This window comes from Corvus brachyrhynchos, unplaced genomic scaffold (genome assembly GCF_000691975.1).
Source record: "Corvus brachyrhynchos isolate BGI_N302 unplaced genomic scaffold, ASM69197v1 scaffold99, whole genome shotgun sequence".
Lineage (NCBI taxonomy): Eukaryota > Metazoa > Chordata > Aves > Passeriformes > Corvidae > Corvus > Corvus brachyrhynchos.
Window position 1 is genome coordinate 2,125,548 of NW_008239778.1, and position 26,093 is coordinate 2,151,640.

A 26,093-nucleotide genomic window follows, 5' to 3' on the forward strand; every position below is an offset into this window, starting at 1 on the left:
TTGAAAACATTCTCCTCTTTCAGCCCTCACCCCCAACCTTCCCCTGCCCCGCTGCCTGCCCTGGCCACTTTCCAACTGGGTCAGCCCTGCGAGGTTCAAGCAAAGGCAAGAACAACCAGGGAAAAACAAACTGTTTGCTTTGCCTTCTTTCAGTCTCAGTGACAGCAGAAACTCACTGCAGCATCAAAGGCTTAACAAGAGAGATTAACTTGTAAATATTTGCTTACAAGTGTGTCCCTTTGTAAACCACAGTAATACCCAAAATACCCCCTTTTCTCCTTTGCTGCAATGGAAAATGCTGCACCCTTGGCATTACTGAAATCCAATACCTGCAACCAATGCTGTGAGAAGAAAAGTGAATTCTTCAGCTCTCAACCAGGAAAATGCTCAAATGAAATAAATCTACATTACTAAGAGCAAGTTGACTTCAGAGGAATTAATTTGTTCAACTGCTCTAATGAGTTCAGTTGAATCAGATGTGTCCCCCTCTTGAGTATTTTTGGAACTCTTGAATAAAGTAATTGCCTGTATATTTTCAGATTTACAAAAAGACTTCTGAGGTAAATGTGTTGTAGAAAACTGATTTAAGGATATCTTGACTTGAAAGCAAATGGGAGATAGAAACAGTAACTCAAAGTGGTCCAGGTCATGTGGTTTCAGAAAAATGCTTTAAATTAAACTTCTCTGCCTAATAACATACAGCACACTCATGACTTCTGCAGGTCAGGGGAACTTTTTTCCTGGGTTTCAGACCTTTAAAAATGCTGTTTGAAAATCATGAACTCTGAAATCCTACATAGCAATAATCCCCAAAGTATGGCCTCATTTGGTAAAAGGCCTTTCTCAAGCCCTGTTATTCCCAAATAAATTGCACAGATTCTGCTGCCCACCTTCTGCTGCCACCCTGCTCTGCTGGAAACAGCAAAAGTCAAGACAATAAAGACAATTTTTTTAAAAAAAAATTAATAAAGTTTACTGAGTGTGGTGGGAATAGTCAATGTGGTCAATGGAGGTCAGTTTTAGGAGAATCCTAGAAAAATACAACTGTGAATCATAACTGTCTTAGTGTTCTCTCACTTCCAGTAAAAAGGCAGCAAGAGATCATAATATAGAAACAGATGTCAGAAATTCTGATGGGTTTCCTGTCAACAGTGAGAACATGCTAAAGTGAAATATGTATTAAATAATCTGTCCAGGATCAGCTTAGACCTCATTTAACCCTTCTGACTCCATAAGACTGGTGTTTAGATCACATTTAAAGATATGGAGATAGATTTTTTTACTCTTCTGAGAAAGTCACATCATAATAATAATATACTTCTCCATTTAGCTTTTGAAATACCAAGCCTATGTAGTACAAATTATCATAAAAATCATTTACCTGGCAAACAAACCTCTTAAGAATAAAAATATGGGAAGGTAGGACATGACACCTAAATATTATCCTAAAGGAGAGGTATTCATCAAAGGGGGAAAGAAAAAGAGAAAAGAGGGAGGGAAAGGGAAAAAAAGGAGGAAAAAGGAAAAAAAGAGGGGAAAAAGAAGGGGAAAGTGGGAAAAGGAAAAAAAAAGGGGAAAAAGAAGGGGAAGGGGAAAGTGGGAAAAGGAAAAAGGGGGGGGGGGGGGGGACAACCCAGCTGTAGATGGCAGCAAATCAATATTCACACCCCTCTGTACACAGACACTGAGAACATCAATTATCCTCAGACAGACTGTGTGTTTTCAGTAGATTTTGTTATTATTTCCACTTTGTCACACAGACTAGACCAAAGCTGACTGTGCAACGTCATTGGGAATCAACACAATTCACTACCCACAATTCTGAAGATCCTGCTCTCATTTCAAGAACTAATTCAAGCAGCAGAATTAATTTTCTTTTTTTTACCATTAATTTGATTATCTTTTGCTGTAGAGACTGGATATTTCAGTAGAATACTCCAGAAACATTGGAGACAAAGAATTTAAGAATGTTACACTTTGAAAAACTGAGCCCTTCCATAATAACTGTCTTAATTTCCTTTAGTTCCTTATGACTTGCAATTATAATGATTTTTTTTAAAAAAAGCTCGTGGATCTTAAAGATATGCATCACCTTGACAAGCAACATGATGAATAAAACTATTACTTGTGTACAAGAAGATTTTACAGGCGTCTTTCTTTCTCTTTGGGGCACTGCAGAACGGTGATGGAGCAGGATGGGGAGCACAGGGATGGTTTGGGTGGCACTGATGGAAAACAGGTTTGGTGTAGGCAGGTAAATGTCATTTATTTGAGATCAACCAAGGGCTCAGGGTGAGCAGGCTGCTCCCTCCACCCAGTCAGTGTTTAGGTATTATTTTGTTTTCTAGCACCTTCCCATATTCCATTTTCCAGTTTGATGTTTGAGAATTTACATTTCTGTGCTTGGAGGTTCTCCCACATCCCTGCATAACTCTGCCCATCGAACCTTTAATCTGCTTTACAGGATTCAGACAGGAATTTGGGCATTTAAAGGTAATCTTGACTTTCTCAATCTCATCAATTGAATACATTTACAACCCAGAAACTGCAAAGGGCAACAACAGTGAGGAGTCACCCATCCAATTTACCATTTTACCCATCAGGATAAAAACAAGGGGCCACAGGAACAGGGCAAGCTCCTGCCTCTAAATCTGGCCTTTATGCAGGCACCTCCCATCTGCCTGATTTTCTAGAGCTCATGATCTCCCACTATAAAATTAGTTGCTTATTTCATTTCCCAAGAGCAGCTGACCCAGGCCTCCCAGGCTGGTCTTTTGTCTTGTGCTCAGTTTAATGACCCCTGGCTCAGGTGAGCCTGGTAATTAACAACCCCCACAGCTCAAATCATAGAGAAAAGCAATGGAGAGTTACAGGTTCAACAGGCTTAAAAGTGGAAGTATTAGAAAAGCTCTTCAATGGTTAAAACAGAAATGGGCAAGCAAAAAGTGGTTACTGAACTAAGAATCTGGGTAAAAACAAAAGCAAAGTTATCAACATTAGGAACTATCTACACTTTGTGCCAAAAATTATTAACCTGTGCACCTGAAATTATTTGGAGACTACAAAACCCCAACTCTGAAAGCTGGTCATTCAAAGATTCCCTTATTCACACCAGAATTGGCATATGAGGACAGAATTAGGTAAAACAAGAATTTCACAGGGGTTAAAATACCCCCAAAATATCTCAGCCAGTCACAACAGTTCAGGATTTGTCACTGTAAGAAAATAATCATCTGATGCAGGCTGGCAATTCACATGATATATTTTGAGATGCCTTCCAAGTAACAGTCATGTAAAATTGATGTTTCAAGTAATCTCCTGACCAGTCTCAGCCTTCCACAGTAGCTGCTCAGGGGGAAACAAATTGAGACTGAAAATACTCCAAAACATCTATGAGCAGCAGGTCTGACACAACCTCCTGAAAGGTGTGAGGAGGTAAAGAGTATTTTTGCAATAACAGGTTAAGAACCCTTTCTAGAAGTTTCTGCACAACCACCACTGAATTTTCCGTTCACATTAAGTTCCCAAACATGAGATACTTCTTCCCAGAGTCGTCTCCCAGTATGCCAAGACAGAAATAGTATTTTAACATTTTTAAATACCAAAAGCCCTAGGGTCATTCCTCTAAACATGAAAACTTTGTATTGCTTTTGCAGCAATTTGGTAATTTGCAAGGAAGGCAGAAATGACCCAAATAGATCTGTCACAATTTTTAAAGTAAAAAGAAACAGAAGTATCTTCAACTTTTTTAGTAATTGTTTGAATCCTTTTCTGCTGCACAGGAGATAACTTTCAAGCAGATATTACAGAAAGTCTAGAGGCAGCAATGAGTAGGAAAGTCAAGGCAATCCACACTTGTCTCCTGATTTATGGTGGGACTGGCAAGGACAGAGGAAAAGAGATGCTGGCACAGCCTAAACCAGGGCTGCACCAACAGGGATGCAGGCAGGGTGAAACACAAAATGGAAAGTACAATTCTGAAACAGATTGTTACATTTAACAATTCCATCTTTGTGGGTTTGTTTCTTTTTTTAATGCCAAGAAAGTTGTTACTTCATCGTGGAAATCTGAATTGAGCTGTACACTGGGTTATTTATCTATCTGAAGAACATTGTGCATCCAAGCTGGTTTTCTACCACAGAACTCTTTTGTTATGAAAAAGAGCACAGTGGATGTTTTAGGAACATAAATGTATCGGTTTCAAGATGCCAGTGGCTCCCTGTGCATTCCCTGTCCATCCCAAGGATGTTTCCCATTCTGGGGAGGCTTCTGGACAAAGCTGCAGTTACTCATCCTGACTTCTAATTTCCAGCTGTCTCCCAAAACTGTGAAGTTTTGAGAAATGTTCATAGACCTCCTTGCTTTTTGGGAGTGCAAAAAACAACTGAAGGTGAACACACAATGCACAAGCTTTAAATTCTGCGTGAGGAGGAAATCCAGTGCAGTTTTCCAGCAGGGATAGCTGGACACCCACATCTACCACACCAAATCCCTTGGACAGGACAGAGCTTCCACATCTGAGCTCCCTCCATGCTCCTGGGGCAAAAACTGCATCTCAAGTTGGCTACAGCTGCCCATTCCTTCAGTTCAGATACTTTCTTCTAATCCTTTGATCCCATTTTCAGCCTTTCTCTCTCAGAGAAAGAAGAAGTTGCTCTTCAGAAACAAAGCTGCAGAAGAGAACCACAGCAGAGAAGGCAGACAAAGAAAGAACCTAAAAAATCCATGCAAGCTTATAAATGAGTGTGGTTCCACAGGGGTCCTTGGACAAAAGAGGATGTAGAATCTAGCACAGACCCCAATTTCCTCAAACACTGGGGATGTTCAGAGTGTTATTTTGAATGCAGTCCCTGAATAAATAAAACCCACATATTCTAGAAGAGAATAGAGGCTACAGAATTGTATTTTGTAAACTAATATTTAAAACCTTCCCATCAAATGATTTAAATTCTGTATCCTCCTTACTGGAAGGACTAACTGTATATCATTTCCCACTCTATCTCTCTGTACAAGAGGATCTATTTGCCTCTGTACATTCCTCTCCCACTGAGTTACCAAGGTGCTCTCCCAATGCACTTTAAAAGTGTAGTGTCTTGGGGTTTTTTGTTTGTTGCTCCCCTTCTGCTCCACAAAAATAAAACTGGCTTAAAGAAATCTCCTGAAATCTGCAACATGCCATCAGATGGGAGCTGGCAGCTACAGCCACATTCTGAAGAATTTGTCATTTTCCTTATAGGAAAAAAAGGAAGGCAGCAGGAAACAAGTTAGGTTTTGTAGTATGAACTTGAGCTTCTAGCAAACAATTGCAAATGTGGCCCCAGAATTCCACGTATTTTCTGGATTCTGCACAATTTCCTATACCCTCCACATTCTTTCACTTCTCTCCTTCCTCCTTGTCTTCCTAACAGTTTGCAAAGTGCATCAACTCTCCCTCTCACAGCTCCTGAACTCACTCTTCAAATTCTTTTACTCCTTTTAAAAAGCCCTGTTCCTTCAAAGCCACAGTCCCCAAATTCTACTTTTTCTTCAAAAAGAATTGATTTCTGTCTCCTCAGGGCACTGGTTAAAAAACACTGCCTCTCCCCCACGAGTCACTCCTGCTCCCGCATTACCTTTCCCCTCTCTGGGTCAGCATCCCTCCCTCTGCACCCACAGGAAGCAGAGCAGCATCTGCTACTGGAGAAGCAGCAATAAAGGTTAGGAGAGCTGCCTGCTGCTTCCCTCCCAGGAAGAGGCTTGGAAGGAGCTGGTACTGGCGTATCAGTTATCTGGAACTGGCTTTGAAACGCCACAACATTCCTGGATGAACAGATTGCTGGCAATCAGCAGGGAAAAAATACCCAAATCCACAAAACAAACAGAGGAGCCAGCCAGCCCTAAGCACTGCTCTGCTTTCAGGAGGCAACAAAGTGGGATTATCTGTGGGATTGAGGTAACTGCACATGCCTGTGCACAGACACACTGCACAAGCTCACAGGAAGAGTTTAAACACTCCCAGCTTCTCACACAAAATATTCACCTTTCCCAGCTTTGCCCATTGGTCCCTGCAAGTTTTACCCCACAGCTGCTCCATGCACATTCTCCCAGGGGAGTTTGGCTCAGCCCTGACCTTGTGTTTCCAGTGAAATCAACAGCAAAACTTAATTTGATTTTTGATGGAAAAATGAGCATCTTTGAAGTTATGCCCTTGATATAGATTTATTTAGGCAGTGAAATGTCATTTTCTACATCCAAGTGCTCGGAGAGTTTGGATTGGCAAAGGAGTTTTTTTGCAATTCTCCAGGTTTAACATTATCATATCATTTAGAGCAAGCCTGTTTCAAGGCCGCTGTTGATGCTTCCTCTAAAAACATCAATCTGTATTTCAGTATTTACAGAATGCAAAAGCTTCCTGATGAGAAAAACATCAGAGATAAGCAGGTATAGATAAGGACCTGGCAATACATACAAAAAATTATAGAAATAAACCATTAAGAAGAAATCATCACTTCCACATGCCTAAGACTATCTACAGGAGAGACTGGGATAGCTTTTCTCCTTACCTCTGGAGTGTTTTTCTTGAACTCACGACTTTGCTCAATAAGTTTTTTCCTGGACTGCTCACTTTCATCTTGCCGGTTCGCCAATATCGTTGCTGTGGTATCGAGCTCTCTCTGTTAAGAAAAAGAAACATAAACCAAAAAAAAAAAAAAAGAAAAGGAAATACAGTCAGAGCTCTGTCACAGAAATAAAAAAAAAACAAACCCCATACATCATGTTATTGGGAATATTGAGCAGCACAGAACAAAGCACCAAGCAACCAAAACATCACCATTTTTCTCAAAACTATTCATGGCTCCACCCCAGCGTTACACAGGACAGCAGCAGTGGCACACAGGACACACCTCCTAATAAATTCCCTAATCCAGTCAAGATTACAGATACTGGACATATTCAAACCAGGTTTATTTTCACCTGCCTGCTTTTTAAAGATATTGGTTTTCCCCCTTTTGAGTTATCCTGTTAAAAAATTTATTAATTCAAATATTGGTTAATCTTATACTTGAATCTAGACTGGTTATGCTTCAGTCACTCTTAATTTCCTATGACATGCTGTATATAACTCCATACTTCCAGTGCAGTGCTCTTTTCCATTTAAGTCTTGCCTTATTTGAATACAAAATTATCTTTTCCTATTATTGGAATCTATTCCTCCAATGTTATTAGCAGCTATCTCCATTTCCTCTCCAAAACATATCTTTTTTTAAGCACCTGATGAACGCCAGAGTATCTTCCAACAGTTTCTACTGAGCTAAAGCACAGGTCCCACTGTTTCCCAGCTTCTTCCAAGTGTGTTATCCCCATCCCAGTTCCTGCACTCAGTGCTGTGCTTCCAAATGTCACCATAACAGACTGAACGGGTCACTTATCAGTGCCTAAACCAACAATATTCAATCTTCTGTGTCAGTTTATGCCTCTGCTGCAGCATTTCCACAGAACATGAAGAAATAAAGGCAAACCCATCCATTCAGATACAGACATCGTTCCCCAAGTCACTGGGAGAACCAAGAATTCATAAAAGGAATTTGGCACTGTTTTAGCCTCTGATTAATTCAAAAGGAGAAAAACCTGGCTCTACGAAAAGTTCATGAAAAGGAAGAATGATATGCTAGAACAAGACTACCTTCAACTCATCCCTCTGCCAACGTGCCTCCAACCTGCCTGCAAAACTCCCAGTATTCTCCACCAGAAATTTGCCACGCTTCTGGAATTTGTTCATAACTCAACCACCTCTAAGGGACCAAAAGCACAAGCCTGGGACCTCCTGTCAGGTCTAATACCAGACCCCAAATAGGAGGTCAAGTTGCTGACTTGACAATAGATACAGACACTACTGTCTAAATACTCTGAAAAAGCCTAATTCTTCATTTTAGATATATTTTTGAATGGGTAAATCCTGGAAGGATGGACATGAGTCTTAGGTAACTCCACAGTTTGACCTCTGGAGGGAAAATAAAAAGCCTTCTGCAGTTCCCAACTCAAGAGGACCAATATTTTTTCCCCCTTTAGGTTTATTAACATAAAACTAAGATTCTTTTTCTTTCTTTTTTAATAAATATATGGACCATAGTTATACTAATCCTTAGAAACCAGCTCAATATGACAAATGGATGTGAAGCCAAGCAGTGTGCTGGATCCGGTGACCTAAATATTGTCACTGAAATGCTTAAAAATCCTTCTATATCTGACTTTGAGTAAAGAAACAGGAATATGTCCACCAGATCTTGGTTTGGAATTCTGTAACATATGTGAAATCTATTGCAGAAAAGTGGGAAATACTTAACAGTTGGATAAACCACATTTGAAATTCATCCCAGCTAAGTTTATGCAAGAAAAAAGAGCAACAGAAACCAATGTGGTTAAGCAGAACTATAAAGAGCAATATAACGGCTAAGCAGAAGGCTTTTAAAAAATATAAACAATCTGGTACGGCCAGAAACTTGGAAAACTATATTTAAAAAGGAAGCACACATTTAGAGCCAAGCAAAGAAAACACAAATCATGAAGTAAGAGGGAATTTCAGTCAAGCAAAGAACCAAGTGCTTTGGTTTCCGATAGCGAGCGCTAGCAAGGAACCTGACCTATGGAAAAGAAAGACTTTTAAAGACCTGTGCCTGCAAGTTTAGAGACAAGAAAGAAAAAGAACTGATTAAAAAAATAAGTAAAATTTCATATTTTGTGCTACAATGAAGAGTCAGGTAGCAAATGACAAAGAACTTTCTCACCCTCACTGCTTGATTCATACTGGTGCCACGGCGCGCTTATGCCGGGCGCCTTCCCATTACTTTCTGAATTCCTTTTGGGACAGGTCTGATAATTCCTCACCACAAAACATTTCCTTCTGTGACATATCAGGCGCGGACGTTGCCAAGGAGAACTGCCAGCACACCACTGCACCGAGCTGTCTGACTCTGGGGGCTGGAGCCCACGAGCTCCAGATATTGCACTGATGAGCAACTGAGAGTGTAAGATGCAATTCCAGCTGAGGAACCCCATGATCTAACCCCATGATTTGATACAAAATAAGATATTAAATCTGCAAGCCATGTCATAGTTAATAAGACCCAAATCAAAACTGTTTGGAAAATCGCTAATCTTTTCTTCCTTACTTGATTTGAACTGTGTACAATGCAAGTTTCATTTATTTAAACATAATAATAGATACAGGATTACAACCCAGAAGCACCAATGGCAGATTTTTCATACTTCTGTGATTTAATCTCATGAGATAGCCCAATTTGTTTAAAAAAATCAATGTGGCCAATGCATTATTTCTGCAAGCAAGCTCATTTTAAGGAGTAAATAGTAGTAACTTCAACATTTCAAACCTGAGTACTGTGTAACACTCAGAGGTAAACACCTTCCCAAGCTTTGCAATCACCCTCTAAGTAGGTAACAAGTAAAAGGAGATGTAATTCTGCACAGAGAGAAGTGTCTTGGAGAGTCAAAAATAGGAGCCCATGTCTCAGTATCATCCTTCACACCTTTGAAATCAAAAGGGTTCCAAGGAAAAGCAAACAAAAACCAGGGCTCAAAGGTATTGCAGCGGTGACCTGGCTGTGGAAAGGATTCAAAGCCTGGAAGCTTTAGTTCCACTGATTCAATACTGGCTAATGAACTTTCTGGCCCAAAATAGCCACCATTCAATCACCCCTGCAGAAAGGGAGTCACTGCTTGGAGCACATCTTGGGAGAGAACAAATAAGACCATTATCCCTCCCCCTGCCCCCAAGTCCCATTGATTTAGGGCAGTTCAGAGATAACTAAAGAACTCTCTCCAGGGTTTCTACTTTGACCCATTTCAACAAATTTACTGGGGGTGGGAGGAAGGCAGTGGGAGGAGAGGAGACAAGAAAGTCTTGTGCTCCTAAGTGTGGGAGTCATTAGAAGCAGTCCCCAGAAAACAAACATTAAAGGCTTTCTTTTAGTCAGTATAGAAATAAAAAATCTAAAACTAGGAGGGTCAATCCACTATCCAGTGTAACAACAATCACCTTGGAGTGAATTTATGTTCTCGTAACTCAGGTACTTCCAAACCCTGTTAGACTCTCTGTTCATCCTGTCTCTGTCACCCCATGGTGACATGGCTGCATGAGATCCACCAGAGCAGAGCCAGCCTGCTGAAAACATCCCATCCTTCCCCTCTTAATTTCTGCTGCATTGAATCAGCTCCCTGTTCAGGGCCCAGCTGTGCCCACAAGGAATTGCACCATTACAACAGGGAGTGGGAAAACACAGCTGGAGTGAGGGGGCTGTGGAATCCCCCTTTTTGGCACCAGCCTGCAACTAGGTTGACCCCAAGTAATTACGAAACTCCGGGCTCACTGCAGGCGAGTTTCAAGGTTGTTTTCCTTTACGGCTGACATGTCTTTGCCTACCAGATGCATTCCTTGATAATCACCCGGCAGCAGGTCTGCACCACTGACCAGCTCAGCACAACAAGTCCTTCCCTTTCCACAACAAGAAGATTCAAGTCAGCCCTTCCATTCCTGAGACCTGGGAGCTGCTGGGTGGCTGCTCTCAAAGTTGAGTCCTAAAAATTACTCACTTACGAAAATAGTTTCAGAAAGAAATTGAACTTTCTTGGATATTTATGAAGTTTCTGTTCCCTTGCCCATGTCTAACAGTTACTGGCCACTGCCCTGCCATGGGCATTTCACAACCAAAGAAACCACCACACTTCAGCATCCCAATTCCCCCAAAAGCTGCTCCAACAACCATAACTAGTCCTCAGTCTCTGCTTCGAACCAGTATTCCCATGGCTCACATGGAAGAAGTTACAAAAACTTGTAATAACTATCTGCAAGTACTGTGACCGTATCCCAAACTATTGTAATTCTCCCACATCTAAATGTTTAATCCTTGCTGCATTTACCATAAAACTCCTACACTGGAGCAAGAAACATATATCACAACTTTAAGACAAACTTAAAGATTATTTCCTGGTAGGCTTCTAGACATGGATGCAAAGCCTAGGCTGTGCCTTTGGAAGCCTTAAGTGTGACTGCAGAGATTAACAGGGCAGCAGGAAGAATTTTTTCGTGGAAAAGGTGGTCAACCATTGGAATGGGCTGCCCAGGGAGGTGGTGGAGTCCCCATCCCTGGAAGGGTTCGAGAAACAACTGGACGTGGCACTCAGTGCTCTGGCTTAGTTGTCAAGGTGGAGATCAGTCACAGCTTGGCCTTGATGATCTCAGAGGTCTTCTCCAACCTTAATGATTCTGTGATTCACCGTAAACCTCATTTTACTTATTACAAGGACCGACACAAACCACAACTTCATGTAGATTAGGAATTTTCTACCAGTAAATGCAGCATTAACCACTTCCCCCGAAATCCTGTTTCTGTGTATTTAAGGTATTTCCCTTTATCACCAGTTCAATCAGATCCCCAGTCTACTGATAATCTGCTACTGAAAGGAGTTTTCAGAAGTCTCATTTCTGTTTTCATCCTCTCACAGGATTGCATTTGTCAGATCTATCAAAGCTCTCAATGTAGCTTTTTGCAATTTTTAATTTCCTATTAAAGGAAAATTTCCCAGTGCCAGGATGACACCAGTGCAGAAGCGTCTGGCACAACTCCGCACACACACAGCCTACTTGTCTTGGGGAAATTTTACATTTCCCTAACTGCTCCATGAGGCAATCCACCCTTCAATCTCAAAACCTCATCATTTTCACCTGTTCAGCAGCCAGCGTACCGATTATATAAGTATTTCAGAAATATTTCAGAAATTATAAACTGCTTTGAAAGCTTGGTGTGCTCCTCTGGAAAAACAGAGCCATGTTCACCTGATAACGCTCTAGATTATGACTGGGGGAGAAACCACGGGGCTGACACTGGGAATTTTTATTAATGTCTGTTTTGACTGTAAAAGGCCAGCCCCAGTTCTAAGATGAAAGTGTGTAGAAAGGTAAAACATCGTAAGGATTCTGTGAGCAGAGTTCGTGTCAGCTTTGCTGTAAAGCCCCTTTCTAAAACAAGCAAAAGGAAAGACCAGACAATCCAAAAAGAGCACAACATCTCAAGAACCACGATCCCATCTTACAATTCAACAGTGACTGCTGAACAAATAACGAAGACCAGAATACCTGTAATTTACACTCCCAGAGGAAGAAAAAAAATAGTAAAAACCCACAAGCATGAAAACATTTCTTAAGAAGCATTTTGCCACTCGGCAAACTGATGCAAGTACCTTTCACACACAGAATTAGTTAGAAAATTTCAATAAACGCATTTTATTTCCGCATACTGAAGTAATTTGACTCCAAGTAAGCTTTTAAACAAGCTTTAACTGGAACAAATTTAGCGCTCTGTGCAATGCTTTTGGGACAGGGAGTCAACGTGTGTGGTGGCCACTGCATAGAACAAAGAGAGCAAGAACAGAGGTGCCAATGGAGCCATCAATAAAATTATTCTAATTAGCAGGCTACTAAATAAAAACTCAAAAGGAAAATGTAAAAAAAAAAGGAGTTGTGGCTGTGTCTGCTCACAACAACACCAGCCAGTGCCACAAATGTAGGCCAAACCTATCAAACCATCTTGCAAGAGGGGAAAGGTAGCACTGGCTTTTCAAAAGGAGCTACTATCAGCAGAAAGCAACCACCAACGCCATACCAATGCCAGCAACAAATGCACTGCAAGGGAAAAAGCCTGGCAGAGCCAGAGCCAAGATGATTACTCCTGTCTTTTCTTCTACACCTTGATTTAAAAACTTTTTAGAAAATGCAAAGAACTGGAGACCATCCAATGCCAAAGGTCTGTACTGAACAAGGTTTTTCTCTCACTCAAGAAAACAATGAAACATTGCCTATTTGTTTCAAAAGGCAGTTTTTCTTCTTCCAGCATTATTTACTCCCTTTCCATCCTCCTCAAACCGAGGTGCAGAATGACTGCACAAGTCCCAGGCCCGAGGGTCTCCAGCCCTGCTGACAGTGGCACCACGTGGGTGATGTGCTCTGACTTCTCTCCAGAAATGATGCTCAGGCTTCATTCACAGCACCCTCAATCTTCACCCCAAAGCTTCTCTCCTCCTCCTGTTCCTCAGTTTCTACCCCACACCATCACTAATCCCTTTGTTCCCACCAGGTCCACCCTCACCTCACCCCTACAGCAGCACCATTCACCTCAAGCATTGGGCAAGCTAAAAACCAGCTGGAGGGTGGATTTTACCAGACCCAGCAGCACTCCCTTCTCTCTGCATCTCCCAGCCTGCTCCTTTCCCAGCCTTCTCCCAAGCTGCTCTCCCACAGAAGCTCCACAGTGTGAAACCACCAGCTTCCATTACCTCACCCAAAGACCCGCAGTTTGGGCTCAATATACGGCAGAGAAACTGTCAGCAAACCCACTCCACCAGTTACTTAACACTCTGCTTGATTTTGCATTGCAGTTCATCACACTTTGAAAGGACATAAATTTGCTAAAAAGTGAGTGTTTGCTGGGGAGAGGGCTCCCTTGGTTTTGCAAGCACAGCACATCCACAGCCAGCCGGCTGCAGCTCCCGTCCCGCTGGGGAACTGCCTACAGCTTCACCCACTTCCCACACCATCATTTTCACACTCTTCCACTTAAAAGCAAAAGTTCAAACCGGTTGCTTTAATAGCTACAACAGAAAAAGCTAAAAAGTAATGAGTTAATTTAAGTGTTGCTGCAGTGAGTCTTCCCAGAAGGTAGGATTTCAGATGGATATAGCAAGGGGACAGTGGGAAGCAGCGAATGCTGCTCTAACTTGGAGCAATCTGCTCACCCACCATCCACTGGCCATGGAGTAAAATCACAGTAACACCCTGTGAACACCTGCTCAACTGCCCTGTGCTGGCTTTCTACAGATAAATTTAAGTTCATCACATATGAACTAGTTAATCACGGTGAAAGAAACAAAAAAATGCCTCAGCTTAGTGTATGTGACTTTCAGGCCAGCTACAGGGTGGTGGGGATTCAAACTGCATCTTCTTCTGCCAAATAAAATAAATTATGGGAAACCAAAGGAAACCCACTGCTGCTTGCACAGCCCTTGCCTGGGCAAGACCCAGTGTAAAGTCCATCTGCTTGACCTCCTATCTCGCTGGTTGATCAAGGCTGACCAAACCACAAGGCCAGCAGCCGTACTGACCATAGCTCTGACCACACCACAGCAGCCAATTACCCCATGGCTGAAGTGGCCACAGAGAACATAAAACCCACTCTGTGGAGATCATGGCACGCTGGGTCCCACCAGGGCCAGGCTGCCCTGCCCATCCCCTCCGCTTCTGTCACGGCTGCTCGGGGCAGGAGGAATGTCCCCTGTCCCCTCCTCAGCCCTCCACACACACGGGTGACAGGGAATAGAGAAGGACACTGAGGGAAAACCAAGAGCTTAACCATGTCTCTGATCCCAGCAAACTGGGAGCCAGGAGATACACAGCATCCATGATCCATAAAACATGTTCATGGTGTTTCTGATCCCAGCAAACCAGGAGGTTCCAGACAGGAGAAGCACAGGGCCCATGATACACAAAACACATTTTGGTAGACAATTTTAAAATGAGTTTTAGCCCTTAAGTTGGAAAAACATATAAAATAAAAGGCAATTAACTGATGAATAATTACAAACTACTGAATGCACTGCTCCTGCCATTTGTCTGAAGCCCAAAAGCAGCTCAGGTGGAAGAGGATTATGCTGCCATTTTGTAATAACACACCTTCAGCAAATGTCTTACTTCCAAGGAAGATCAGATTCATGAGCTACATTAAATAATTCTTTTGACCACAGATCAAAGTAAAACGTAGTCTTAAAAGAGTGGTTTAAATATCAGAAAGTTCAACTCTTTAACTAAGCTCTGTTACATCATTTAAAGTATTGAGTTACTCCCCTTTCCAGCCTAAGCTGTGCTGGTAAATGAAGCATGACCAGGCTTAAAGCGAGACACGTCCTGTAACACAGACCAGGATTTATAACTTGCTATACAGGTTGCCACCAATAAATCAATAATATATGTACACACACAGGCGTGTTTCAGTGTGAGTTCTGGGAACCTGCTGTTTGAAAAAAAAAATAAACTCAAGCTTTTTTGGTTTTATTCTAAGTGAAAACAAACTCGTTGCTCAGCTTTTAGTCAACTTCGCCCAACTCCCAACTACACTGTCTTCTAGAACAAAAATTCACAATTCTTCTTTGATGAAATGTGTTGTTAATTTTAGTTTTTAACAAGGTTAACCATTACAGACTGAGTCCATCCCAGCCACCACTTAATAATCCTTCAGTCTACAAATGCAATTTCCAATCTCAAAGCTACTTCAGCTGTTTCCTAACATTGGGATATAAAATATTTACCAACAAAAGTATAAATACACACTGAAAAAGCAACCTAAAAATACTTTTAAAACCACATTTCAACAAAGTAATTCCTTAAGGGATGGGAAAAAATTACCATGGACTTGAACTAATCACCTCGTGTTTTGCTCCCTTCTCATGTTTTTGGGCATTGCAGAAATGGGATAATGAATGAATAAACTATCCTACCATGACAAATATGGTTTGGAAAGATGGGGCTAGGCAGAACTTGGAATTTTTTGTTGTTGTAAGTTTAAAATCCTCAACCACAGGCATGTACACTAGGGAAAAACCTATAAAATATATAATGGAAACGCTGTCCAGTGCCCCCCTTCTAGCAGGCCCAGTTTCACCTCCCCTTTTACTGCTGATCCAGAGACACATTTAAATTCTGATTTGCTCCTTCACTGGTGGCTTTTCCTGCCTGTGGAAGAGCTGCTTGACAGCTCCACAGAGCAGTGGGCACAGGACAGGGACAAGGAGGAAGCTGGATGGGGAACTTGTGTTAAGAAATCAGTAGTAACAAAAACAAGATCAGAAGAAAATTACTGGCAAATGAAATTGCTGTTTGATAAACAATTTAAGCAGGAAGAGTATTTGGCAGAGGGTTTCCAGGGAACGGTCCTTGACTCCTGACTAACATGCTTCCTCCCTTGGTCTGAGTTTGTTGACTTTCTGGGCATTGCTGTAAGGTTTAGGCAGTTTCCCATGATGGGAAAAATACAGCTTTTTTTTTGAGAAGTTGCCTGTGAATGCAACTGGTGGATGTTTTCTAAAAATGATAGATATAAATAGGAAACAAGAAAGCAACCATTTCTTTATTTAGGCTTTTCCTACTACTAAAAAGTCCCATTTAGGCATCTTAGTATCCTTTCTGATCTAAATCCCAAACAGTGACTCAGTTTGGCGTGACAACACACGATGCAAAATGTCTATCTGGTGTTCAATGCCAACAGCAAACATGACATATTTTGGACAATTAAAGAGAAGACCAGATTTTGAAGCCTTTCAGAGATTTTTTTACAGGTTTTTATGTTTAATCTGGATGATTACAGTCCAGCATAAATAAACACCAACCACACTTCACGCTGAACTGAAATCAAGAGGCAGAGGCGGTGGAATGCAGAATGCCTTTTCTAGGTGTTTCCCAACAACATATTGCAGTACTTAGTTAAGCTCATTTTCTGTGACATGAAAAGGAAAATAGCAGAATTGACTCATGAAGTAAAATTAGCTGATGTACAGTCACAAGGAGGCCGGATTGGAGCTGACAGCAGCCAGAACTGCATTTAACAAAAACTAACATGCTTTATGCTAATAATGGTGCTGGTTCAGAGCCACAAGGACTATTCTCTGTATTTTTAACATGGACTGACTGTTTTTAAACCAGCATTTCTAATAGCATACCCTAAAACTGTACATCAGGAATTATTTAAAGACCTTCCAGAAGTGATGTATTAAGGAAAGCATTCATAAAATAGTTGTTAAACACTGCAAATCTGGCATTTCCAATCAGTAGATGCCTCCCAGGATGAGCACCAAGCCATGGACGGCCAGTATCTACTTGCTCCATGATCACAACTAAGGTAGACAGGACAGCTAAAACACATTTTTTAAAAAATCTTTGTTGATAATTTACAGAATTCCGCCACTATTCACTGTAACAAATCACCCTAGAATGAAAACAACAGATTTAGCTGCAGTGGCACTGTCAACCTCGCTATGATACACTGGCACTAAAAAGTCCTTAATTTTGGCTATCAAATACAATTTCAATTTCTTGCACTTTAGGGCAGTAAAAACAATTCTGTGAAGACTCTGTGTTTACAATCCCGCAGTAAAGAATGCAGCTGTCTCAATCAGTGCTGATTGTCTGTTAATTAGCTCAGTTTTACAAGCTGATGGAACAGATTACTTCACTCCCTCCCCACACTCAGAAAGAAACTACAAATACAGTTATCTCCAATACAGTAATTTTTGCTTCCCGACAATTTGGGGAGGTAGAGGATGTACCAGGGACACAAGTGATCTCGTTACCAAGAAATCATTTATATTTGTGCCTTTTCCAGGCACTCTCTCATCCAGTGATTTTCAGTCCGTATATATAAATATACACACATCTCTCTCTCCTGTACAAAAACTGAAATAAAGAGCATCACTTTCTGATAAAATGGAAATACCTCCCCTCTCTTTTGCTGTGGCTGAAACCAAGTAGATGATCTTCAAGGTCCCTTCTAACCCAAATTGTTCTATGATTCTGTGATTATCTAAGCCCTTCAGGAACAAAAGTCAGGTCCTCATGAACAATTTCCTATCTATATTACGTATTTAATGAGAAACACATTTTTGACCCCAAACCAGCATTGAATTTGGTGACTAGAGCAACAAACTGTAGGTTTTTAGTGAACATCCTGAAATTGCTGTTGCCATTCTCCATCCCCATGTGCTTTTTCAGCAAACCACAAATAAATAGCTGGATTACCTCTGAGCTACTCTCTCAGAATCACTGCCTCCAGTATCTCCATCCTTTATCTAGACACTCTTGAAGAGAAGCCAAATTTTAGCTTTCATACATGCAGACAAGAGGTTGGACACCCTCATCCAAATGCCAGCAAACACTTCTGCTGAGAAAACCGATGGAACACTATAAAGCCCCAGGCCTGACAGTATGAAACTGATCCAAAAATGCCTTTTTTGAGATGACACAACATGCTGCACATTATATCAAACAATAGAGGTTTCACTTTGAAACTGATTTTCTTTCTTGCTCAGTTTAGATCCTTCATGATTAGGAAAAGAGGAAAAAAAGATGTAGCTAAAGAACATGTACGTATTTAAAAGATAACTCATTTCTGAGTGTACATGTAGCTACTAAGCTTATTGCAGAAGCAGCAAGTGAACAAATATGAAACTCCACAAAACCATGGAATTATCAGACCACCAGAGCTGGGTTTTGGCAGTGTATTTGGGTGATAGGTACAAAGGATAATCTAACTAAAACAGTAATTTTTTTTCTACACAAAGACATGTGTAGACATCTGCTCCAACAGCAGCATCCCAGAGAGCCTAAAACCTCTTAAGGCTTTTCAGATTTCAGTACTCAAAAAACGTGTGAGTTTAATTTTTGCATTATGGACAGGCATCCAAGGCAGATCACTAAGTACACCTTGCAGAAAATTCTCTGGATGCACAGAACCAGCACTGGGGGAAGAGAAAGCCTGAAATGCAGTGGTCACCTCACATTAGGGATGTAAACCTGGACAATGAGGGAGCCAAGACCACCAACCACCAGCTAATGCCTGAGTACTTTTTCAGCTACTATTTTTCTCTTAAACTTAGCAAAATCATATTTCTCAACCCTATAAGCACTTCTTTCACAACACCCAGAAAAACACATTTAGAATACAATCCTGGCTTCCCAAAGCTCTTCTGCAGACCAGAATAAAAATGGAGTGGAGGGGCGTGTTAAGTTTTGGTGGGAGTTTGGTTGTTTGTATATTTTTTAAATAAAGGTTTTATTCTGATACTTCTTTGGTGTGTTTTGTTGTCTGTCCCAGTCTGAGAGCTGCCTTACCCACTCAGGCCTGAGGATACCTAGTTGGCTTCGCCTCTAAACACCAAACAAAACACCTTTGCTGAACATGGAGCATCAAGTGCTGCATTTACATCCCTAACTTTTACTGCTACTCCAATGCTGCCTTGGCTTTCACGTGCCAGGGCACAGACAGTTACAGCCCTGGGAAGTTTCACCAGAGTTCCTCTTGAACTGGTGCCATCCCCTTGGCGGCCTGGCGTTGCGACATCCCAGTTGCATCCCATCTCCTCCCACATGGGGAGGAGGCAGAGGTGTGAGAACGCTGGGGACCAGGGCTTGGGGCTCCAGGGGAATCTGGCCAGGCAGCCACAGGAATGTTAAATTCCAGCTAGAAAACAGCAGTTTGGGAAGGGATTGCTGGCTGCTGTTTGATGTACCCCTGCAAAGGAAGCACTGCTGGTGAGCCCTCAGCGCTATTCCGCACATCATCTCTGGGTGTATGAGTTACCTGACTGTAAATCAGTCTTTAATCTTTGTGCTCCATGTGCAGCCATCCACCTGCAGCTGCAGATGAAAAATCCCCAGAGGACTCGACAGCCTTTCCTCGATCTCCCTCAGCACTCAGCAGGACACTGTTTAGGGCTGAACTGGCACAGGTTTGCTGTGGGATGGACCCTGAAACGCTGGGAAATGTTTGGGAAGAAGCAAAGCGTGTTACCTCAGTTACTTCTTCAGGGCACCACCATTACAGAAGCTACAAGGCAAAACAACCTCCTACACACACTTTCCTATTTTTGTGTAAAGCCTCACTTGATCTGCTGCTCTATCCTTCATGCTTTGTATTTGATACATTTCTTGACAGTTAGATTATGCTCTAGAAAATTGTCCTTGATAAAAGGGGAGAGGGACCTACACGGTGAGGTTGGGAATTATGCTTTCAAAGCAGTACAGTTTCTTCTGTGTCTGCCCAAGCAGTAATAGGGAGAGCAAAAATCACCAACAATTAGATGAGAAATAGACTCCTCCTTGCCCATCTATCCACAGGGACTGCAGCAGCTCTGCACTGCCTGCCCTGCTCCCCCATTACCATAGGTAGGAGATATTTAGAGAAATGATGCAGAATGCTTTTCCTTCTTTTGACACTCCTGCAGTGTGCCTTAATGTTGTGCTTTAATCCAGCCCTTTGTGGGTAAGGAATAAAGCTGCTGCTGCATTTTAATACTGACTACACACATCCGTCAAAAAAACCAAATATACAAAGTGCCCTAAATACTCAGCCAAAACAGAATGACAAAATTACACATTACTTCTGTCATTACATGCTCTCCTTTACCATATGTCTAAGGTAAGCAGAATGCCACCTACATAATGGATTCAGCCCTGGAGTAAGGCTGGACTGCCGAGGCTGGTGAACCTGAGGTAACACTCCATCACTTATTTACTGCATCTCTAAAGCATTTCAGATTCTAAGCTGAATATATATTTCACACAGTACCAAAACTTTTAAATATCCACAGGAAGATTTCATTTTTATAGGCAATAAACATTAAATCTAAAGGACTGGAACATAAAAAGTGTTTTAATACCATATAAATCACCTTTCCCTAGACAGAATAAATCTCTGAAGGTTTTAAGGACTGCAATATAAATTTTTATGGCAAATTATCTACATAGGAATTACTTGCACGAGATGCACTTTCACTTCTCCCTCTCATTTGCATAGTGCTGACAATCTTTTCAATCAAAACGTTCAATCCAATTTGGGAAGTCCAGAACACAATGTGCAGCAATGCTGGGCTAAATGCTGGGTGGTTGGTTCCTCCTTCTCTTCATCAGGAGTTTTCCAGCTGCTGCTCCCTCTATCAAATACAGAGGCTGGCTTTGCAGAGGTAACACCAATATGTAAAAATTAAGGCTCAGGTGAATAGCTACGTCCTCTTGCAAAGCATTTGTTGACTTTGCTAACACAGGAGCCTTCTACAAGGCCTGGCAACTAAGAGCTCATGGCATACTGCAGGCAACACTCTGCTAAAGCAAAGAGTGACACAGTCCGAATTGGGAGGGTCTGAATTAGGGAGGAACCGCCAGAATCATTCTTTGGGATGCTCAGAAGGGGCATTTTCATTGCAAAGTTGGTACAGCACTGAGAGGTCATGATGAGGGAACTCCATCTGTAGGGAGCCCCAATGGTCTGCTAGGACAAAGACACAGGATGGGTGACAGGCCCTTCTCAGGCAGGAAATCAAGCATCATGCTGGAGATTCCTCCCAATGGCAGGATCTTTCCTTTGGATGCCTCCAAAGGAGACCAAACCGAAGGAGATGACGCCCTCAGCCAGGTTTCACTGCTCTGACTTCCAGCTAACCAGTTAATAGCCACAGAAGGTGAGAGGCTGAGCATTTTTCCTGGTGAAACAGTAAGAGCTCACTCCCGAGAGCTTCTGTCCCAGCCTGTTGGCACAAACACTTCCTCATAACTGAAGCACAAACATGCACTAGATGTGCAATTCCCGAGTCTCCAAGCGTACCCATCCTCAAAGGACAGGCTCCTAGAGGTGTGGTGTACCACTGTTACCAAAAATACTCGGGTTTATTCACCGTTTCATTACAGCAAAAAATGTGCTGACAAGGATTCTCATAGAAACAGCCAGAATTAGTTCTTGGAAAACCTCCTGTTGCCTTGGAGTCAGGTCTGAAACGTGCTCAGGACTCCACTGAATCCTCCCCTCGGGGGAAATCAGGGCAAATACAAAGTTAAAGCAACTGAAGAACAGCAAAGTCACAAGAGGGGGAAAAAAAAGTAAAAAAAAAAAAAGTAGGAAGTTTGCAAAGAGAGCTAAGAATACCACAGCTTTATTTCCAATGTATATTTCCCTTAGAAAATATTTTCAGGACTTCTGTCCTACCAATCAAATTAAGATAACAGAGCAGAGCAAGAAACACAAGTCGGTTCCCAGACGGTTTCCTCTGCTTCAAAGGTATTTATTTAATAAGTACCATGTATGGATAAAATGAGATCATCAGCCCAGTCATAAGATGGTTCTCCAAATTTTTAATGAAGCCCTGCAGTGTGTGATTTACAGAGTGATGGTTGGTGCATGCTGACTGCAGGAAGCAGCAGCCCCGAATGCCAGAACGCCCTGAGACTTGCAGGGTGTGAGATTTCTGCTCCAGGAGGGGAAAGGAAGAGACCACTGAAATGTATGAAAGTCAGGGACTTGCAAAATAAAAAACTGCAGGGTCATTTCCAAGACACAGAGTTTTGGCCAATGAAATGAGGTATTTGCTTTCTATCTGATGAAGGAGCGAAGTGACATAAAGCTTTCTTCCGTATGATTTCACAAGCTTTTATTACTTTCCTGAATTATCTTTGAATCTAGAGGATGGAATATTATTTTCTTTTGAAATATCAGGTTGTTTCTAGTCTTCCCACTTGTACAATCCACAAAACCTATTAACATTTTCAGTAATTAATGCTAATACTTGAGAAAAAAAGCCATTGTGTTAAGAAATGCTTTAACAAGATCAAGAAAGAAAACAAGTGCTTCTCAGACTGTACATAATTTATTTTGCTACATAATTATTTTTTTTCCACAGAAAACCACGTAGGGACTACGTTTTCAATGTGTTCAGCACTCATCTTCATTATTCCCTTTTCCCTCTTTCCCCACAAGTGCAAATTTTACAAAAACATTTATTTTCTTCACCACAGAAAACTAAACACTTACACAGACCAGTTCCTCTCTGAACTTCCCTTTTCAGGGCAGGGAAAAAAAGGGGGGAAGAGCTTTTGGCCTTTTCTCTGCCCATACTCTTACACAGTTTGATAAATAGATTTTTCTTTTTAATACTTTCAATCCAGGCCTAATTTATTTAGTTGGGCCCCTGCAAGGATGAGTTTCAAATGCTCCAGGATCACAAATATTTCTATTTGAGGCCTACAATGATGCAGCTTTGCAAGGGGGATATCAAGGCTGGCTCACCTGGCTCTCCAAACAGTGTAAGAGCACTTGGATGAGTTCAGCACACAGGAGCAAGAACCAGGACTTCACTTTAAGTCAGGCTGATGAACTTAATCATACTGGAACCAAGACATACTGAACTGGAAAGTCTGAGTCAAGTTGTGGCTGCTTTCCCAAGCAGATCATGAAAGAATATTCAGCCCTAAACTCAGAGCAGCTCAACTATGTATTTTATAGGATATTTATCTATGAATCAGCAGATCACAGACTTGAAGGCCAGACATTCTTCCCACTCCAGCCTTTAGTCATTTGATCAGGAGAGCCAAGAAAGAACACAGAGAAGTTTATACCAGTTCTTTTCAGAGGAAAACAAAAATGAAGGGTTAAAAAAATTTAAATAAATAAGGAAATCAGCAAGCCTGAAGCTAGCAAATAGAGAAATTCCAACAGGAAGAAGCAGGGATCTGAAATGCCAAGGCAAACCACGCTTGCTGCTTTGGGGTGGGGTGGAGGGCATCTCTAAAATAACTACCTTTTAAGCAGCTTGAGCTTACTGTCAACCCCCCTGGCTAAAGCACACAACCAAAAGGCAAGTGAATTCCTTGGAAAATGAATAATTTTCAAGATGAACTGAAAGTTGAGCAAAGGTTGGGTACATGGGTCAGAAGGGGCCCTTCAAGCCCACAGAATTCACAAGAATTGCTGAGCACAAGCTGCAGTTGACAGATGTGGCTCCATTCCTCCAGCCCCTCTCCTCACATAAACTCACTACATTCCTTCACCATAGGGAGGGTTTTTCACCCAGGAAAACCCCCCAGTTGAAGAAAAAAATGAAATCCACAGATCATTGTACATCCTGCTATAATTTGGCAACAGAAGGTGGCACAGACTGCTCAGCAGTTTGGGAAGTAAGTTGTTTCTGTCCACTAAAGTATGATTTTGCTGTAGTAAGTTAGTCATTTGAACTTAAACACTGGCGAAAATAAATGCAAACCTAACCCTGCCCACAGGCACCCCCAGCAGCTGGGAACTGGCTCCTGAGTTTGCCTGAAGAAAGGCAGCACTTTGTGTGTGCCAAGGGCACAGGGACAGACGGGGGATTAGAGGGACCCAGGGCTGGGGCTTGGTTTGCTCGCCATGGCTTAGTGCAAAGGCTGTGCTTAAGTGTCCCCAGCAAGCCCCATAACTGCAGTGTGGGCCCCAGACTGGGCAGTTTGGGTGCAGAAGGATAGGACAGAACTTCAACATTGGCACCTTCTTCAGTTCCTTACCCTAAAATAATGTGGGTGTTTGTGGAAAACTGCAATCCAAAGCCGAAACCACAGGGCCTTTCTGGATGGTGCTGACAAGACCAGAGCATCTGCTGTCAAGTTTAACGAGTTCCCCCAAAGCTACACACAAACCTCAGAGAAATCTGTAAAACAAATTTTTTTTCCTTCTGGGTCAGTTCTTTTCTCCAGTCTTTGCCCCTAAGGAATGCCTCAGCCGTAAAGCAGAAGGAATGGAGATGCATGGCATAAACATGAATGTGCTGTCAGAGGACTGCTGCTCAGAACTTCAAACATGTTGCCCCATGGAAAAGATGAAATTTTTAATTCCAATCCCAACTCCGAAAAAGATAAGGTTTGCAGTGCCATCAAGACCCAGACAGGATACCCAGTGACTTCTGGGCAACTCATCTGGCGTGGGTAGGTCTGCTCAACCATATGATCAAACTCCATTATTCCTCTTCAAACATATGCAGTAACTTCCTCAAGCAGAAGTTCTCCCACATGAGGCAGCCAGAAGGTTCTAAATAACAGCCCAAATGCTTCATCCCCTCCCTACACACCACGGAACACCCCAGACTTCACGTAACATCACAGACCCAGTAAAAACAACCTTAAGTCTCCCTGGCACAGGTATGTATTTTGGATATAACATGAGGATTAAAAGTTCTTGCTAAGAGTCAGGCCGTGCTGTTCAGTACTTTTAAAATACCTATTATCATCTAAAGAAAACCATATTTCTGTGTGAGTAATGACACACTCTGCCCCTGGAACCCTTCCAGCGCTGGGCTGCAGCTGAGTGCTCAGCCAGGGCTCTGAGGATGAGATCCTGGCCAGGCTCAACCCTAGATGGCACTGCTTATCACTCCTTGGCATGCTCCTCCTCGGCTGCCGGAGTCGTGCCAAAGAACACGCTCATCACACACAGATGATGCACTCAAGGCAGACACTGACACCTCAGCACCTGCAGGGCTGCTGTGGCCCTCTGGAGCTGTCCTGGGCAGGGGGACAGAGCAGCAGCCCCAGTGCAGGGACACCGTGTCACTGGCACATCCCAGAGCTGCCAGCAGCCTCTACACGCCCGCGGCGGTGACTGGGGACAAGCACTGCTCAGCCCACCAGAGCCCAGTGGGGACATCTGCTCCTGAAGAGCAGCTTGATACCTGCCTTTGGGACAAATATCAAAGGAGATGCCTTGCTCTAGAGAGTCAATGAATAAACTCCCAAATTATTTCTTATATAATCCACTGCAAAAAAAAATACCATCACAAAATGTCAGAACTCTGATACTACAGATACCCCAACACTGCTCTATTCTGTACAGCAGAATGCGCCAGAGCAATTTTATTTGAAATATATTTTACTCAAATAAATGCTAGAATTATCATATCTAACCCACTGTGAAAGAATTAAACTAGATTTGATCACGGCCATTTTCAGAATACCCCATGACTGGCTGGTGCTTTTAGGGTAACACAGTTATAGCCTCCATGTTAATCCCTCTTCCTCCCCCCTTTTCCTTTTTTAAATAGTTGTTCACTTTTCTACAGAAGCAAAGGATTTTTTCATTTCAGGACAGACTCTAGGGTTCTCATTATTTTCTGCAGAAAATTCTGAAGTAGGAACAAACAAATCCTCTCCTGTTGCTGCCCCAAAAGGATCTCAACTCCAGCTGACAGCACAGGGCTCTGCCCTCCAGTTTGAAAACGTCCCCTCATCCCTGGCTGTGCAGCACCAGCACTAAGCACCATTTGAGGAAAAAGGGAATTTGTTGCTCCCCCATCACACACAAAAACTGAGAAAAGGAACTTATCGTGATGCTTTTTATAACCCGTGATGTTGTTAAACTGTCAGAGATTATTATAATTTCAGATAGATTTGATAATAGTTTTGACACAGAAACACAGGTACTTTTTTGTTTTTGGGAGATTTGAAATGACAAATCAACCCACTGTCAGTTCATGGTCTTGCCTCTCTT

General features: G+C 42.1%; 1 protein-coding gene across 1 annotated transcript in view; it reads right to left on the minus strand.

Annotated features, from left to right (window-relative positions):
* Positions 1–26,093, minus strand: part of CUX1 (cut like homeobox 1) — a 235,660-nt gene that overhangs the window by 193,493 nt on the left and 16,074 nt on the right. Inside the window, exon 3 of the mRNA XM_017742968.1 lies at positions 6,543–6,653. Coding sequence (XP_017598457.1) covers positions 6,543–6,653 — 111 coding nt within the window. The remainder of the gene's footprint in view (positions 1–6,542; positions 6,654–26,093) is intronic.